At 36.5% G+C, this 20,327-nt stretch overlaps 1 protein-coding gene across 1 annotated transcript in view; it reads right to left on the reverse strand.

Annotated features, from left to right (window-relative positions):
- The window catches only part of OTOG (otogelin), a 112,795-nt gene that overhangs the window by 50,530 nt on the left and 41,938 nt on the right, over positions 1–20,327 (reverse strand). Inside the window, exons 23-30 of the mRNA XM_068944908.1 lie at positions 11,835–11,942; positions 7,922–8,060; positions 7,289–7,423; positions 6,082–6,228; positions 5,325–5,444; positions 4,003–4,119; positions 2,374–2,530; positions 1,284–1,310 (exon numbers count right to left, since the gene is read on the reverse strand). Coding sequence (XP_068801009.1) covers positions 1,284–1,310; positions 2,374–2,530; positions 4,003–4,119; positions 5,325–5,444; positions 6,082–6,228; positions 7,289–7,423; positions 7,922–8,060; positions 11,835–11,942 — 950 coding nt within the window. The remainder of the gene's footprint in view (positions 1–1,283; positions 1,311–2,373; positions 2,531–4,002; positions 4,120–5,324; positions 5,445–6,081; positions 6,229–7,288; positions 7,424–7,921; positions 8,061–11,834; positions 11,943–20,327) is intronic.

Here is a 20,327-nt window from a genome sequence, read left to right on the forward strand (position 1 = left end):
CATGCTTACTACATCGTAGTCACGTGTACAACCCTCTACTATGCAGATTAATTTCTGTCAGTGAGAATTCAGTAACAATTAAAACTAATACTACACTTCAAAAGTATACGTCTTAACATCTAACTTCACTTTATTGCCATCAGAGGTGCTAGAGGCACTGCACTTCAATCTGCTGCCACTGCAGTAAGATTACCTAGTGTCAGACTGCACTTCATTTGCAAAACAAAACCAAACCAAAAAGGAAATGTAGAACTACAATAATCTCTTACATTCAGCTGGACTTTATTTAAATTAAAGGTTTAATACTGACTTGGATAAAACTCCTCTATATCAGCAATTTGACCCCAGTCAAAATCTTTTTGAAAATCTGTACACTAAAGATAGTAAATTTCTTGGTCATATATTTTGGGCCTGACACATAGTACACCAGACTCTCTGACTTAGACTCATTCCCTCGCCAAGACTCTTCTTGGGGTGAGCTGCTGCTATATAGAGACTAATACAAGACCAAAATATCACAGATCATCTATCTAGATAGACAGGCTTATATACAAGTTTGATAAAAACAGTTATAAAACCGCAGTAGCCCTGACCATTCTTCAAAAAAGGCTGGCCTACGTGGTAACATCTATGCTACATCTAACTATGCAGACGCTCTCAACATAACTTCAAAATAGCCTGAACGTCGATTACAATGTTACCACAGCAATACAGAGCCCAGTGCAGATTAACGACTTAAATTTTACTCAAACACCTTGGACCAGTCACTCTCTGAAATCCATTCTCACGTATCTGCAACGCTTGTCATTTCGGAATTTAAAGTGAGGTGGGCATACCTAAAGGAATAGCCATTCCCTAGTCACAAAAAGTTGAAATATATCTTACTAACTGGCTCCCTCTGGAGGCTGCACAGAAGAACATAACTGGTTTAACCAAACTAGCAGGTATCAATATTGGAGTGCAATATGCCTTAGGCAAGCAGTGTCAACTAGTACTGTTGGGTTGAATATTGTTTTAATCACTTAATGATTTATTCATGACTCATAAAAACAAAGCAGCTGAGTTAAATCTATATTCGTGAGAAAGGTCTATGATCAACATTAAAAGGGTTATGAAATTAAAAGCCTCTGGAAAAGCAAAATAAAGTAATACAGAAACTTGGTTATTTAAAAAAGATATCGTTTGCAACTATTTTCATCAACACATTTTTATACACAGTATTAAGAGTTATGTACAGAACACAAAGATGCTGTTGATATTTTATCAGCTCCTTTCAGACTTACCTTTGTTGAAATAGTCACAATCATAAGCTAAAAAAGACAAGAAAGAAATATGGCTGTAAGTGTTCTGAAGCACTCAAAACTACAGATAAACAGGTTCTCCGCCGCCCTTTACTGTTGAATTTGGCTAGCTTGGATGGTACACACACATTTTTTCACTTGCCAAATATTTATTTTACTACCGTCAATAAAATATTAATTTAAAATACACCAACTTAAATAAAATATTATTTTTAGCAGCAAGTACTAAGCTCACATATGTAAGGTTGTCTTTTTGTGACCTCTAGTGGTCAGGACTAAGTTTTGCTGTCTTTCCACGCTCACATTAAAACACAGGCGTATAACTTCTATTAACAGTTACCAATAGCCCCCTTGCTCTACTACAAATTTCCTGCGTGACTTTGAGCACGTTACATATTTTCTCTATGCCACTGCAAACTTAGAATAATACTTTTTTGCTTTCAAGTATTCATTCGGTCTTGCCCTCTTCCATCACGTCTTTCTGGGGGAAACGACCACCTCTTGTTAGGCATTTGCACTAGGTACCATTAAATAAGGCCTCAGATTTTTTTATTACCTCTCAGCACTGTTGAATGGGGATACTAAGTAACGACAGAATGCTGCTTAAAATCCTATGTGCTTTTCTTCACAACAGTTTAATCCTGCACTCTTGCTCTGGGGGCAGCAGTTAGCCAGAGATGTTTCCTAGACCCTGTTAAGGACTGAAGTTCTAAAGATGGAAACAGCATGAGTTGCAAACTTTGTATCAATGCTTCAAGGGATGCCTTGCATGCTGTATCATAACACAGATTTTCCAGGACTTTTCCATTCACATCACGAGACATGAAAAAATAACAGAATTCTATCAGCCACAAATATGAAAAGGACCTTATAATCCAGCTAGCCCAACACGGAGAGCAGTGAGAGGCACCTCCTGATCTTCCTTCCTCCCAGCAGTTGCTCAAGTAGTTCTGCTACTGTAGCTTGGTGTTTAAATTCCTGGGCTCAGGTAACTCAATAGACTTGATTTTTTTCAGTCCGGGTCTAACAAATACAGTGGCAGCCACTGATAATGCTGGTTAAGTAAACTTACGACACACTCTAGGGGACCTCCAATCTACAGTCACTCCATGCTGGCAGCACTGATGCGCGTATGCTGATACACTTGTACAGAAACACTCACAGTCACCTCCTTGGTTACAACCACATGTATCTGTCAAGCAGTTTGAGTAAAACCAGGTGACATCAATCTGGAAATATAAACACCACTAATCAAAAACGATTCATACAGACAGTGGCAACAGTCATTTCAACGCACAGCTATGAGTCTTTCAAAACTTAGCATATAAGACCTTTAAGTATTAAAGGTTTTACTTTAAATGTCTGGCTGAAACACACGAAGAATAGTTGACTATAAAACATTAAAAAAGTCTTGTACATCTCTCAGCAACACAGTCAAATCCGTGACCGAGTAGAAACGTGCTCACTAAGAGGTTCCTGCAAGCTTAAGATTTGTACGGTTTTGTAATATTTAAACCTTACTAAACTACATAGAAGCTTACAAAATACTAAGAGAAACTCAGTTTACATAACCACAAATAAATAAATCTCAGAAGTGTTAAGAAAGCTAGATAAAAATTAAGGAATAATAAAGTAGATGGAAAATTCTCCTTTTCATGTGAGAACGGCTTATTCTCTTCCTATAATTAGACAATTTCATGGAATTAGTGATTTTTCCCTTTTTAGATTATTTTTAAGTCTTGTCCTAAGTGACAAAATTTCAAAGAAAACTGTCAGTGCTAATTTGCTTTACTGAATAGTTGCATGTTCTATACGGATTTACACTTGAATAATACTTACGAACTTATGAGGAACTTGGTCACTACCTTAGGCAGTGGACTAAGCCGATATTACATTACTACAGGTTTTACATCAACTTCCGTTTTGCTCCGAACTAATGTTACATGAAACTTCTCTGTAAGATTCCTGGTTTTCTTTCAGAAGAAAACTCCTTTCTCCCTAGGAGCCAGTCTGACACTTAAAGTCTTTAAGCAATGGACACAGTCTCAATACCTGAACATTCTGGCATAGGATATTTTCATTATAATGCCTTGCTCTAGAAATCAGTCCCCCCATTCTCCAGCTGAACCTGAGCCTGTTGATTATCAGAACAAGTTGCATGGCTCATTTATTTCCTTAGCTGGCTGCCTGAGTGAGAGATGTTTGCGTTTTTTTCCAGGGACAAGCTCTCCACATCCGATACTGCCTAGAAGCTGTGAAGTTATTTAAATATGCCTAAAAAATGTGCTTGATATATATTTGAGGAAAATAAAGCAAGTGGTTATGTTCATGCAAATGGTACTTGGGACGAAAAAAGGTAACACAAACCAGGTATAATTCTGTCTCCTTTAATTATAAAGGAGACTAAGAGGATTAACCAAAGTATAGAATGCTAGGCGCCAAAGCGGTATAAGGGGACACTAACAGATGCCTTACTGTCTAAATCAGCTAAGTGCAGACAGTCATTAAGACAGATCCAGTAAAATATTATTTTTTAGAATCAGAATAGGTATGGATTAGGCTTTGTGTTCTGTTTTGCTGTGGCAGTTAGAATTGTTCTGTTATGAAAGATAAGATGAAGATTTAAAGTGAAGTGAGTTGAAGTTTTTCTTCAGTGATATATTCAGGCTTTCGCCTCTTTCTATTTGTCATCACAACTCACCACTGGATGGCAAGCTTCAAACGCTTCACTTAAAAGTATTCCACATTCCTTCTTGGCAAATGGCTCTCTAAGTGGATTCAAACTGCATGGATTTCGAATGTCAGAGCTGTCAACACACTAAACAGAAAGCAAAGTCATCAAGGTGCAAAATTTGTTTCATAACCACTTTATGTTTGAACTTACAGAAGTTTGGTTTTGTGTTTTTAAAAAGAGATACAAAGCAAATGCATCACTTGCGAAATGTATGTTTGAGTTAAGACAAACTAAGATATGTAATTAAAAGGGGATACTAATCTGTAGAAAAGGAAAAATACCCAATCTGAAGAAATATTTCATTTATCTAATGCAGGAAAACACAAGCCTGACGTTCTGTGCCGTCCCAATCTGCAGCCCCTAGTCACCTAAACAGTCCAGCTTGTGCAAACAACAAGTATCACTCAGATTACTTTCATTAAGAGTTAGAAATCAGATCTTTTTACTGTAACTACTAGGAAGTAACATTTCTATAAATACCCTGAGACACTCGAGGGTAAAAAAGTTCAATTTTTAATTTATTGCATATGAAAAGAATAATTTTTCTTTGCGTTGCTGTGGTTCCACAGTTAAATTTTTCCCAGCTATGAAAGATCAGGTAAACTGACAACACAACGCAAAGGGAATACCCTCAGCTTTTCCATTATCGGCAAAAATGACCACTTGTACTAACAACTGTCCGAATTAAGCATTGATGATTCAGCATTTGATGGAATCATCCTGATTTGCATCAGATAGTCTTTATCATTGCTGTAATTTTTTTTTACCATTTTTCTTATTAAGTCACTTAATGGAATTTTACTTTTTTTAAAAGAGTTTCCTCTTCTGAGTTAACAAGCTCAGAATTCATATACATTTCACAAAACACAGTTTCATTATGCAAAGCTTAACATTCAAAATTCATGAATGTAAAATATAGAACTGTTTCAAGAGATAATGAATTTGAAAACTTAAACTATATTTACTGATCTTCTATTACATAAATAATGGAAGTACATTGAAGGGCTGCTGAACTGTTTCCATTACTCTTCAAATGTCTTCCAAAACACTGGCAGATTCAGAATATTGCACATCATTTTTCTCTAAGCTATAGCACTGCATAGAGGAAGAAAAAAGTGATTATTTTGTTCTTCTGCTTAATGGATCTGATACTTGCACGAACCACAGATACTGCAATTTCTCTAGCTGCCTGATCAGGACTTCCAAGAATTAATTCCTGATTTCAAAGATAAATTATATGATGTAATAGCTCAAAAGCTACTAGCAAATACATTCTTGTTACTACGAACCTCTACAGCTGTCCAGCTGTTGCCAAACTCTTGTGAGTTTGTTAATTCAAAATTATCCGGAGTCCTCAACTCATTTACCGTTTTCAAATCAAAATTTCCGCATAATCCAGTCAATTCACCCTGAAAAAAAAAAAGTACATATACACCTATATATTTCTACACAATATGAAACACTACCAGCGACAGCCATTTTCAAACTTGCTTTTTGTTTAAAGTTCCTGTTTTCGGTTGCTTCATTATAAATTTGTCAGGACTTGATCCTTTTAGCTAAATTCAATCAAAAAACGTTCAGCCATTTGTGATAATAGATGTATGGAAAATATTCTATGCTGACATCATCAATACAATTCCCTTACAACTATGATGACGCTGAGAATTCCCAAGCCTTTAAGAAGGGTGCTGATCTTAACGTTCAGAGAAGTGACCTGTTTGCTGGCAATGTGCTTTTTTGTGCTTCAGTAAAGCAACACCTGCTCCAGTCACATAAGGGTTGTCTACTAAAGGAGAATGTTGCCCAAAAGACACTAGTTTCCTTTGCTGCAGAAGTTAAACAGGAAATAGTGACTGCAAAAAACACTGTAAATGAGTATTCTAATTGACAAGGTAATTGAGTGCTTCTCTCCTTGACTCTGTGACTGAGCTCCTACGTGATTCCTGACACACTGTCTACTCTTTAAACCACAGTAACACAGCTTACTTAATAAGACTTACATAATTATCTTAAATAAATGCATCAAGTATGCTGATTTGCACTTACCTGCCACTGATGACCCATTTGTACATGAACTGTCGTTCTCTGATCCCATAGGATGGTGATGTGCTCATCAGGAAAATGAACAACAGTGAAAAATCCAGCTTTCCATACCTGTATTTTCTGTAGTTTGTCTATGTAACTAGATGAGCTCTGTTCAAAATAAAATGAAGCAGCTCATAATGCAAGTAAAGTCTTTACAAAATGTTCACTTGACAGGAAATGAAAAACATCAGTAAAATGAATCTCAAACAGAAGCCCACACAGGAATACATGCCTAAATAAAAGCGGTCTGGATTTTGATTGTGAACAGTGTTGAATTTTTTTTAAAAGGTTGATTGCATATCCAATTTATAGAATGGGTAATGGCAACTGGAGTGAAGATTAAAACATCAATGGTTCAGCAGGGATGTGCAAAATTAATCACAATTTTCCTGCATATGATTTTCACTTTATGATACGGCATTACATTCAAAAGGTCTTTGCCACGTGCTTTTTTTGAATACAGACAGGTATAAGCAGGCATGTAATGTCTTCTGGAAATAAGAACTTTACACGTATGTCCAGGGACTGCCATCTTACTTAGTGCAATAAAGCATTTTTCTCTGCCTACAAGAAAATCAGACTCTGAATTATTTATAGCAAGGATGAAGATGTCTGGTTTAATTAGACAATACAAAGGGGCACAACTTTCTTTGTGTAGTTAATTTATAAACCATAAACAGTACTACTGACACTAAAAGCTATAAATACTAAATATTTACAATAACAGTTTGCAGTTTGGCCAAAAATAACAAAAGTGAAACTCAGGCTTTGGAGCACACCAGATATTGCAATTTATTTTTTGAAACTGTATAGCAATTTTCCTCCTACATAACTACATCCTAAAATAGACTAAAATCTTAGTTCCAGTGGAATTTATAGCAAAATTCCCACTGGCTTCAAAACGCCCAGTTTTTCCTTAGACACATCAAGGCTAAAGAGAAGAATTATGATCATCTCATTCACCATTTTTATGAAATATACCCCAGATTTTCTCTAGGGTTCCCAGTGAACTATACAGACACAATCAGCATTTACGGTGAAGATTTGCATGCCTTTGCACCTGATGTGGTATGGCAATTTTTTTTTTTAACCAATGAACAGGATCTCCTCCCCCTGCCCCCAAAATATGCTTGTTACTTTTTAAGTAGTGTTAAAGATTGAAACTTACTGGATTCCCAGTTTCATCATCAAATATTAAAAGAGATTTTCCAATGTTAATGGAAATATATTTTCTGCAAATGATTCCAGTATTAAAGCAGTTAATATTTTCTATAATAACTGAGAAACTCGTTGAAGAAGTACTCTGCAGTGAAAGAAATGAAATAGGCACTTTTAAATAATAATAAACTCATATAACTTTGTATTACATAGTTCAATTAGGAGAAAACTCAATGTGTTATTGTTATGTTATGCATGGTTCAAAGTTTAAGTAACACCAAACCTTAAAAAACAGTATGTAAAGCGCAGTATATGTACAGACGGAAAACAGATATCAGGGTAGCAGTCCACAGCGGACTGGAAATCCACAGGTCTACCCTCATTGTTTCCATAAATTTGCATGCAAGTTTTGTCTTCTCCTGCTCATGCATTTTAATCAATACTGCTGATACTGCATAGAACCAAATAAAAACCTTTAGAACATCATATTTATATATTTATTGTATGAGTGACAGTAAATAAGGATTAAAATATAAGTAGCAAAAAACTTAACTAAGCAGCAAACCAACTGAAGAGATTAAGTTGTAGAAAGTTTCCTTAATTGATAAAACCAGTTTTGCAAGGGATATTTAAAATGTCTCACCTTAACTAGATAAACCTTACAAGTTCCAACAAAGTCAAAAGTAAGTCCATCAAATGTTCTGTAATGTCGATCCCCGTAGGCGGTACACATTGATGGGCAGGGATGGAAGGTGCATTGAAATGATCCATGCTGGCAAATGCTGAAAAATATATGACCGATTATAGTCATATCAACCACGGACAAATGACTACAGCTATTGCACTGAAGAAGCAGGAACACTACAGCCATACTTACTATGTATGGGGATTGCAGACAGAATCATTTTGAAATGTTAAATAAAGGCAGCATAAAAGATAATAATAATAACAATTATCTGAAAAAAATGTTGCATATTGAACTCGGACAACCTATGCTTCTTTGTGCTAGATTTTACAGGTTCCAGAATATACGGACACCAGAAGGGCATTTCTTTGGTTGAAACAAGAAAACAAAAAATGCCTCCAAAAGTAATACAACTTGTTCTCTAGTAACTCACATCAATAATGTGCCACAAAAATAAAGCCTTCCTTATCATATTCTCCCAGTACATGTGTTTCTGTACTAGCTGAACCACAGAATCCACATACAACGTGCCTTTTACTACAGTCCTTATTCACTCCCTACTTGAATGGGAATTTTACATTAGTAAATAGCATTTATAAAGAAAAATGGATAAGATTTCATTTCCTGAATGTACAAGTAATCTTTGAAATTGCTATTTTTTTTAAGTTCCTAAATCACTTGAACACTTTAAAAAATTCCCTCGATAAAAGAAGCTGGTGCGCTGATATCATTTTATTATAGGTATAACTAAATATAGGTTATTAATGCAGGTTAAAATAAATATACTATGCAATATAATTTCAGCACATAGCTACGCAGTATGCTTATTTTCAAAATCATTAATCTCCTCATTAAAGTGAAAATGTTTCACATCTTACAAATAAACTATGAATTTAACTTATGGAAATACCTGATAAATTGCTAATTTTTGCCATCTCAAATCCTGAAATGCCAACTAGTATTAAGTTTTATGTCAGGATTAATTTTTATTTTCTATTCACATTGCTATCATATGTTACAGGGATAGAATACTGTGGTTTCAGTAAGAACGGCAATTGTCAAGAAAATAGAGTAGATAAATTAAAGGCAGTTCCAGTTACTAGAAGCAGCCTGTTTCCTTCTCTTCCCTTAGCACATAACTTAAAAAAAAAACCTGGAGTCATTTTCCAGATTTTCCAAGACTCTGCTTATGCCATCGCTCACTTGGCCCACTGCTTGTGCTTTATATAATCACCTATATAAATACACTAAATACACTGCTAAAGTTAAAAGTACTACATGTAAAACGGGTTTGCTTTAACAAAGCACGAGCACGTGGCAGTAGGACTCACCCCCCCCCAACACTGATTACCTTAAAGTAGCGCCTAAGGCAGGAATCTAATCAAGCTTATTGACAGAGAGATGCAATTGGAAGAAAGTATATTTGAGCTGAAAGAGTAAGTGCTGCTTCTTGTGAGACACTGGGGTTCGTATTTTCTCTTGGCCTATCCAAAACCTTCCCAACGTGCTGATCCATCAGGGGCTCAGGCACAATCACTTCTTAACAAGCAATGAGCAGGGAGCTCCTTCACATCATTTTCAAGCCAGAAGGCAGGCATTAAGAGATACACTAGGTCTTCAACCAGTCCTCTGACCTGCAGTCATGTTTCATACTAAGTAAACCAATATTTTGATATCAGAATTTAGAGAGTCCTAGTTGGAAAAGCAGAACTGTTAGCCTTTTCTAAACTTTGACTAGCTTTTTAAAAGAAGCATTTCAAGTAAGTAATTGCATAAGAACGTAGAAGGCCCAGAAGAGCAGCCCACAGAGACTGACCAGTATTCCCTCAGTGCTCTCAATGTACGGCAACAAACCAACATTGCTAACTGCACCACTGTCCATCTTACCTCGCCCAGCACAGCACCAAAACGCTGCTCTGATAAATCTTCAGTTAGAATAAAAACCATCTGTGTTTAATCTAACTAGCATATGTTAACAACATCTTCAGGCAGTTACAGCTTATAGTAAAAGACAAACTAGCCCATCTCACAATTTGGGAAACAGAACTTCAGTTCAGCCAGACCCCAGAGCTAGGTTTGAAGGTTCTCGGCACTCCATAGATAGTTTTGCCAACTTACCAAGTTACTCTATTTGTCTTTTTACTGTTCAATGGAGAAATTAGATTAACAATTATGTTATTAACATTATATCACGCATAAATAAGAAGATATTCAACATCAGTACCACCCTATTCCTGTGCACTAAATAACATTCAAGTCATTGATAACTGCTATGAGTGCTTAAGGGAACTTGTTCACATAGCACTGTCATGCTCCACATGAGCAAAAATGCCTATTTCCGGTGACATATTGAATATGCTCCTTGCTTTCATATACAGTAGTCTGAGAAGCCTTCTGCACTTTGTGACAAGCACGTCACTTCCGTGGGAAGCAGAGCTTGCTGCAGACTTCCAGCCTGTCTATGGACAACTGATTGCCAAAAAGCCATTATCACTTTGCATGTTTTTGATACTTGATATGGAAGACTAGAAAACCTAGGAGAGCCTTAAGGATTTGTGCATGAATTAATGGGCCTGGCCTCAGAAAAAAGAGAGAAGGCTAAATATCCAATATCTTCCCGCCTGCACTGCTGCTGCTTTTGGTGAAGTCTCAAACAGATCAAGTGGGATATAATGGTTCTTTCTGATGCAAGCAATCCCACACCAGGTCCATTCGGAGAGGCCTTTGGAAATAAGGGGGTGAATAAAACCCGGGTCGCTTTACCTGCCTGCCCAGTGGAGATGGCTTGTAAGTCGCTTCACCAGTCGACCAAAGGGCTACAAATATCTTCTAGAGCAGATACTGAGGACCTGACGAGAGGCAGAGGTAGGCAGTCAGCACAAGGCTGGAGGGGGCAACGACATCCAGACAAGGCAGTGATTAGTGCTGACTGGACAAGCCTTTGCTGTACTGGGCTCTACTGAGCTGTGCAGGCCAGGACAGGAGTTCACCAGGTGATACCAGTTAAATGTTCCTGGTAGGCTAAAAGAAGGGGACAAAAGGACCTGCTCTGCTGATAAGCTGGAGGCTTCAGCTCTAGCATAACATCCTGATGCTTGATAATAAGGCTGATCGTGCTGAGGCTCCGGTGAGACAAATGCTTAGAACCAGCTGGCCAACGTCCAGCAGTGAACAGAGAAGAAAACACACAGAAACCATAAGGAAACAGGTTTGTTTCAGGTTCATGCAGATTTGGTATCTTTTCACATCACTCTTGTGAAGCTTATTGAAATAGCAGTGTTCAAAAGTTCTACTGAGAACGCTCAAGGACAGTTTGCAGAGTATGAAGGTACAGGGTATATGCCGCATTCACAACACTGGATAATAAAAGGAACAGCCTTCTACATGTAAATAAGTGATCCTATCAACCAATGTCTATTGGAACACTTCCTTTAAAAGCCAATCGATTCATCAGCTATCTTACTTCCACACACAAGAATTAGCAACCAATTTCATTGGTTCACTGTTGCTATGTTCAGTAAATGGTACTGCTCAGTGTTCTCTTAAATTTATGCTTATGGACATGGGGTTATGTTTTGGACTCTCAGACTGCTCAGGTTCAATGCTAAATTTGAAAATGAAGAAGAGCTTCATTTTCATAAACATCACTGAATTATACTGTTTGAAAGATTTTTCCTGCACTTCATGAACATTGGCCAAGGAATGTTAATTTAAGTAATCTTGATAATCAAAATAGTGGCTTTTCTAAATCAAGCTTTACCCAAATTCAAATTTTATCATTCCCAAATAAAGAAACAGAAAGATGAAACAGAAAGAGAAATATAACCAAACAATTAAAATGAAATAAATACCTATATAGATTTCTGCTTACCATGTATGACACGAAGAAACAACTTTGTCACCTGGAAAGTATTCCTTTCCTTTCCATGAACATGGACATTCATTGGCTTCCAAGCATGCATCTCCATGTTTAACAAGGCTATCAAAAACAGAACATAAAAAATGCATTCAATAGTTGATATCTACATACAAAAAAACTTTTCCTCCATTTTTACATGATCTGTAGGATTATAATTGAAAACAGAAGCAATATTTAAAATCTCCTGAAAATGAAAAAGGACAATTTTATTAATACTCATAGATGGATAATTTGGTAATGTCCTTTCAGAGATACCTGATTGTTTTATCTTTAGTAAGTGCTACCACTTTGTGCATTAGTTTTTTAAACCGTGACCCTCTGAAGATTTATTCCTTCATATGCAAATTTTAAGGTCAGGGAAACATTAAGATTTTTCAAGTCTGACAAACATTACGAAATTACCTTTTAACTCAGCCAATTAACTTACGTTTAACCGAAGTAAACCTTCCAAGAGGTAGAAGAGCCATCATGCCCTTTTGCTCTAGTAGTATGTGCCCTCACTGTCAAAAATCAGTGGCTTTGCTTCCATTTGTGTATATTTAAATGATGTAGTCTTGGTCTCCAAGTCTTTACTTGAACTAAAGAGCTTTGTTTTACTGCAGAAGTTTTCCCTATCTTTAGTTTAACCTTCCGCTCTTTGAATAACCTAATCAACTATCGATAGAGCTATCAGGATGTATGAAATTAATTGCATATGCACCTCGAGTATAAGTAGCACCTTACCTTCCATGCAAACTGTCACAAATACGCTTAGCTTTACTAGCAGAAATATCCCCATAGCCTTCAAAGGAGATTTCATGTTAACAAAGACAACCGTATGCACAGTTCTTTACAGTTCTTTGCAGTTCAAGACTAAAGCTATAAATTTCTGCTCATAACCACGGCTCCTCAGGTAACGGATAAAAGCTGACATCTCAAAGTATGAAGAAGACTCCGTTAACAGAGAAAGAATAGAGGAATTCTCGTCCAGCAAGACGAAAGAAAGCAACTAATCTAAATTTTAAAATAAAAAACTTGTGTTTTTTAACAAACTCCAGAAAAACTGAAAAAAGGTATGAGAACTAAATAAAAAGAGATTTCAAACAGAAACTAATCAAACTCAGGAAATATACCAGAAATATTGAATGATTTTATTAAAAAAGCTTTTTTCACTGACTCTGAGACAGTTTTATTTCTTCTAAAGATTGATTCATTTCTTAAAACTATTTTCATGTTATCTGGTATGCAAGCAGATATAAGGACAGATCTTAAAGGTCCAATAACATACAGAAGATCCATTCAATGACAAACAGATCTACATAGTGAAAATCGTGATTTTTCTTTTAAAATATGTAATTTTTTAATAGGATACAAAAGTGTATTTCACTCTAAATCTTGTAGCTCCAACTTGTTTCTCATTCGATATCTGTCCCTAGATACAGTCCTGTTTGATATAGCATGAGAAGCTGGAGTAAGAAACATGCTAGTTACATAATAGTAGAATTTCTTAAAGGCTCCATGAAATCAAAAGTGATCCTTGTTTTTAAATGCCAGGTTTTGAAATATACCTACACTGGAAAAGAAATAGTCTCTTAAACGGTACTACTGCTAACACTTTTTTTTTTTTGTAAGATAAACTTGTTTGGACAAAAGTAACTCTCTGTAATAATAAAAATGTTGATACATAAGCATAGAGTGTTTTCTTAAGAAAATAGATCAGACCTTTCTGTTGTTTAGCGGTTATCGTTTTTGAGAGAGCTGCGGGCAGAAGGGAAAGACTCAAATGAAAGATGAGATAAAAACAGTCTGCTATTTGCATACAGGCAAGAGGATAGCACTAACTCTTCTTGAACCACTGCAACTAACTGAAGTTTATTTAGATAGATACATTCATTTTGAAAAGAACTACACTTCTGGGGGAAATCAACCTTCTTTTTTTTCTTCTTTTTAATGAATTATACTTTTGGGGAATAAACAGATATTTGAAGGCATATGCCAAAGAATATTCCTGGTTTCCGAGTTCCTTATGTGTAGTAACAGAAGATAAAAGTATTTACTAGAAGATTAGCATAACTTTACAGCTGAAGCAGTTTTCAATAGAGGAAGACAATTCAGCCAGAGCTGCTGGCTTGACAAACTCGCACATTTTCGCCAATAAATAATAGCACCTGCTTTTCAGTCATATCAAATGCCTGCCTGAACTGTAGTGAAGATTAAAAACAAAACGAAGCAAAAAGATGGCTTAACTAGTTAGTAATTTCAGGTCCTCTCAGAGAAACCAAAAAAGCCCTACAAGTCTGTAACTACACTCCCGGTATTCTAGTATGCAAGTCTGCTGAAATAAGGAACCAGCTTAAACAAGTAATATACTTTTGCAATAAAAAAGAATTTCAGAAAGTAACTCAAAGTATAATAGAAGTCTTCCTTTCAACCCAAGTATTGGAAAGTTCAATGACTCTCTGCTTCAACACAACTGAAATAACAGAAAGCAGTACTTAAAGTTATTCAAGAATGTGAGAGATGTTGGTGAAAGAATTTTTCTCAGTTAAATACCAAGTGCGGGGGGGGAGGGAGGGGAAAATTTGTTTGCATCTAACATGAACTTGAAAGTGCAAGACCAACAGGGTATTGGAAGCGTTGCAAGAGGAGATGAGAAGCAATGGAATGCACCATGGACAGCAGCAAATTTGCAGAGGGCAACAGGCTGGAAAACAGCTGGACTGGCTCGCTAGTGTGCTGTAAAGGACGCTCATTCGCCCTCTGGAAATGAGCTCCAACCCACTACATTTAGCATGCTCTAATCCTACAACGACCAGAAAGAGAAATTAGCATGAAGAATCAATGTGAATAAATATCAGTTTGTGAAGCATCCAGGAGGATACAGGAATGTTCATTCGGTCTTTGTCACAGAGTAAACAGCTGAGTGCACGGCCATGACGGTATCCCCGCTGGGGATAACACTTGTATCCTGAAAAACATCAGGTTTCCCAAGGGACACCTCTAGAACTCCACCTAATCCAGAAAACAGAAGGGAAAAAGACTAAAAACAGATAGCGTGATGGTAGTAGTAAGGGCATCTGGAAGAAGGAGGTGATCAGCATTTATTTTCATGTTAAGAATTTATGAGCTTTACTCCTTAAATTTTGTATACCTGAGAAAGAGCAAGTGTTTTGAAAAAGTATGCCACATACCAAAAGGACAGGACTTTCAATTTATTTAAGAGGACATATTTTAACACATGATATGGTTAACATAATGGCTTCTAATAAAAAGCATCTTTATAAAATATTTGAAACTAAATTACATTCTTCCCACATTGTTTGGTTTGTTTTGCCACAGACACATAAGATGACACTAAATTCACTCTTTCTTTGTGCAAATTAGAAAGTGATGACTTCTCTTTTTTAGAGAAAACCTCTCAGGAATGTCTTTAAGCTCCTTACATGTTATTTGATACAGGATGCCACCTCTGTACTATGGAAATACAATGATAACTTCTAAATTTTTGGAGAAAGAACCTGGCACCACATTCCCACAGGAGTTACAAAATCTCATTACAATCGGAAGATACTACTGCCTTCAGTTTACTATCTTTTCATAACTGTATTTTATAAGACCAAGACATGGTGGGGGGGGGGGGTAGGGAGAGAGAAAAGAAGAACACAGACCTGAAAAGGCTCATTAGGTTGAACTGGTGTAAATTTAGCACTGTTGAGGTTTAGCAGAACATTGCTGAGCTGTAAGAAGCTAAGAAGTCATCGTAGCTGGACCTACAGATAATCCAACTGCTAATAGCAGCCAGCTGGGCAAAATTATTTTTGGATTCTCTAATACAACTGACATGGAGAAACAAGGAATACGGTATCACTGAAATAGGGAGAAAACAACAGCTAACTTTGTAACCATGGTTAGGAAGATATTATCAAGTATGGTTATTAACTTCAAACACAAAGTTAATCATAGCAAAGATTTATTAATGGTTTGAAATACAGGAGTCAATTTCTCACTATACAGTTATTTTTATAACAGCTGGTTTGATTAACATAACTTATAGAACGGACAGAAATGTAAAAAGGGAAAAATGTAGAAGATCTAATAGTTGCATAGACCAGTATTTCAACAGGCAGTGAAATAGCTGCAGATATTAATGTACACAATAACCTCCCCCCACAAAAAACAAACAAACAAACAAGGAGTAATTGCGTAAGCATACAAGATTCACAATATATTCAGAGCAAAAACATACAGAGACATTGCATACACACATATATATACACACAGGATAGGATATATCCCTTCCTTTTGCACATAATCACTTATCTGTTACTGTTCTTGAACAGCAAGTTTTTATTTACAAAAACAGGAACAACAAAAGAAAAAAAGTCTCTAAAATACGGACTGAGACTGCAAAAGAGAATCACACACATGAGAATCATAGTGCATATACACAATTTCCTTTCAGCATCTTTAAGAACAAGATTAGACCACGGAACAAAGCTACATCTCAAATGAGCAGAAAAATAGTATTGTAAAAAAAAAAAAAAAAAATCCACACAAATAAAATTTGCCCAAAGCTGAATACACCACATGCTACAAAGGGTGTGAAAGCAGGAAGATAATACCCCTGCTTTGGGCAAAAAAACTGATTAGGGGAACTGAATAACTGAAGTAGGTCAAATATCCTCGTGCAGTTTTGGACACAAAGGCAGCCTGTTTCAGAAAGAGAAGATAATTATGCATAACAGGATTGCAGCCTCTTTGTTGCGGTGATATCGTTAATACATTCCAGGGCACCTACCCACACAAAACAGTTGCCATTTTACAGTCTTTAAAACACTTCAAGTAGTCACCAAAATTCCAGTTAACCCTCAACTGTCAATTTGCGGAGCTCTACATACAATGACAAATATCCTAACAGTCAAATCCAGCTCCTGTTGCAGTCTAGGGTAAAATAAGGTCAGTATGAAATGAGAAAACACAGGCAAGTTTCTTCAGTAAAGTGATTTTTTTCTTGACAGCAACAGTAAAAGTAGGTTTTAAGAAATAACAAATAAAAGCTGGCTGTTTCAGAGTTCATTGCTGGTCTGCCTGGAGTCCATGCAAAGTTAGTGGAAAAGGACAGTCAGAATACAGCGCGTGTCCAAATCGAGCTTTGGTGTAACCATGCCGTATAGCATGTAGGAATGTATAGCATGTAGGAATACAGAAAGACGCTACTCATTTTCTCTTTGCAGTTTGATTAAAGACTGCTTCTTCATGTCAAATCATGCACATGTGATATAATTAAAGATGGGAAAAAGCATTTGAATCACAGCAACTCAGAAGCAGAAAATTTAATTCAAAGACTGACTTGAAAAGTTACAAACAATGTTGTGAACAGAGTCTTACTTATTTTTCTGGTATGCAGCAGGAAAGTAGAGGAAATAGTCATCTAAGCAGTGAGAGAGAAGAAATACTGGTTTTGAAGTTCTGAAGAGATTTGGAAAACTTGGATAAAATGCTTATCTTAAAAAAAACTGAGGCTCTAAATTTGTCAGCAAAGCAGCATAAAGCAACATTAGAAAGCATTCCAGGATAATTCTGTTCTCAATCATATTTTTACAGTAGGGGAAAAGTATATGATAATAATTGTCATACTGTAAGAATCGAAACCCATGGAGTTGGGATGATCCCCCACAAATTTAGATATCTACAGCATAGTTACTAGCGTCTGATCTATCTGCTCTAGCCTAAAAAGGAGGTCATATGAATTACATCCACAGAGACAACTGCTACTTCCACTATGAATTACTTATTTTGTGTTTAATTTGCATTTCATAGCGTTCTGCTAGAATGTAGTCTAAGCATAACAGAGAAGGAATGCTGGAGAACATATTCCAAAGTATCTCAGGGAATACTTCAGACTCTCCAGATCCTGGATAGACTGACCACATTTACATAAAAATGCTGTCCTCTTGAAATCTTAGCACCACGTTCAACAAAAACAGGCCATCTCCCTTTCTTTTTGTGGATGCATGTTAAATATCTTTCATAGTAGAGTGATTGTTTTGGGATGATTCTACGCAGGTTGTGAACATTCTTCCTCCTGAAATAAATGCAAGTTCCCACATAGGTGTCCGAACTCTGATATATTCACTAATCTATATCAAAGTTTCTCCATAAGTTTATCTAAAACAACTGAAAATAAACACGTTAAACTCATTTAACTATTGCTTAAATCAGGTTAGCTTACAGCTGATGATCAGGCTAAACTGATGCAATATCTCAGAACAGGTACAAAAGCACGAACATAGAAGCGTATCTAATGATTTCAGCTGAAGACCTAACGTTAACATCAGAGTTCCATGACCACTCTACTTTTGTGAAATGGACACCTCAGTTTTATATTTCACCAGTAAGAGCTGACTGTCTAGAAAGATGACCTTAAAATTTAAGAAATTCACAGTGCATTAGAATCCTGCATCCTGTCATGAACATAGCAAAAGGCAATGTGCGACAGTATTTGTTTCAGCTTTCTGTTACAACAGTCTCCTTTTGTCTTATTGGGTTGCTCTGACTCATGTGCACAATCTGCAGTATAATCACTGGAGTGCAAATTCAGTCATCAGCTATTTAAAAAGTGGAGCTATTCAGATCTAATATCCTCTATACAAGTGCCATTATTACTAAAATATTACAATTCTTTGATCTAAATTTAAAAAAACGCGTGGTTTATACGCAGCCGAATTGTCTCTTTGTGTTTTTAATTTTTTTGCGTGTACGTTTGGAAACCACCTTCAGGACCATCTTTGTTTTTCTTAAGGTAATCTCAGATAAAAGCAAATATGTATGTAGTATATGATCACTGGAGACGTTTAAAAGATATCAGACTCGACTAGCTTGCAAGTAACTATGCATAATGGAAAGAAAGGAGCAGTTATTTGCAGCAATTCTAAACATGTTGTATGTGAAAATACATACACATTCCCGATCCTTGGATTATACCCTGCACTCCAAACTACACAGTCTGTGATCAGAAAACACAACAAATTAAACAATCAGTGGTATTTAAGTAAATCTTGGGTGACACCCACACAGAAAAGCTTTCTGGGAGCTCTAACAAAATACTCTATTAATGAAAAAGCTGGATTAATGATGCAATATATAAATTACTGTACCGATCAATAGATTAGCTCAACAGAAGGTTTTTAATACATATTCCACATTATTTTCACCTCAGGAGGTCACATAAACAACTTTTGTTTTGTAATATGAACAACTACCTCTATCTACACTGTTGTATGGTGCTAGAACACTTCTGCCTCCATCAACTTTTCCTGAAACCAAATGCAACCCGTCCCTCCCCACACACAGACACACACAAAGGTAAGAACTGTTTTCCAGCTGCAGTTTTTGCAACCATATTCTCTAAGAGCAATCAGATCTAATACAGATCTACCATTAGACATGAATAAACCTTCTGAAACACACACATCCCCTAGCAGAAAGTAAAAGCTTCCCTTAGCCTTTTTCCATGAGGAAGTGGCCTAGTAAACTTAAAACAGTCAATGAACCAGAGCTACTCAGATTAGATGAAAAGGGAAGTCTTGGAAACAAACTACTAAGCAAGTGCTCATTTCCTCTCAGGGAAACGGCTACAGAAAAATCTACCTTTGTTTATGAGTAACTTGACACTTCCAACGGACTTAATGTGTCCTCCTGGTAGAGCCATCAGTGAAGCTAATTATATCACTGAGTAACAATTACTGCAGTGTAAAAAAAACAAAACAGAAAAACCAAGAAAGTGTGCATGGTTTTGTCACTTTCCTGTCTCAATTCCTCTCTTCCTTTCTTTTCCATGCTCTGCCCAACGTCAGTAAACTGACATTTTTTATGCAAACAAACTACAGGCACAACCTTAATGGCAAGGGAGAGTAGCAAGTGCTGAAATTATGGTTAGCTACAGTGGAGACCTGCAGTTCCAAGTCTGTAACGCTTCTTAACCAGGTTTTTAGTACTAGGTTAATTTTCAAAATAGGTACTTTTCAAGGTAATGTAAAGTAAGGCTTTCGGCATAAAACAGGGCCAGTTCAGGTCCTTCTAAGTAGATGAGAAAGGGGATTCTTGATCTGTGAAAAGGGTCACAGTTAAGTTTTTGCTATGACAGTGAATTTCATAAGAAAGGACTGACCGAGCCTGGAAACTTATTCCCTTGCCTTTGGAGGAAGGGTCCCTAAAACAGTACATAAGGCCTACCATGTTAGTCAGAACCTGGCACCATGTACTGACTACATAAAAACACAAATGTTTAAGTACTTTGTCATTTCTGCTTCATCTACACAGCTTGATATTTCTAGTCCAAACGCTAGGCTTGTGATACCATTTCCCAAGTCTACTTTAAGCACTGAGGGTGAAGTCCTACACACACACAAAAGTAGTAGGTTCTGTTATTATTTCTGCAGGCATAGTTTATAATCACAGGGGAAC

Source organism: Struthio camelus, chromosome 5 (assembly GCF_040807025.1).
Source record: "Struthio camelus isolate bStrCam1 chromosome 5, bStrCam1.hap1, whole genome shotgun sequence".
In the NCBI taxonomy this organism is placed as follows: domain Eukaryota; kingdom Metazoa; phylum Chordata; class Aves; order Struthioniformes; family Struthionidae; genus Struthio; species Struthio camelus.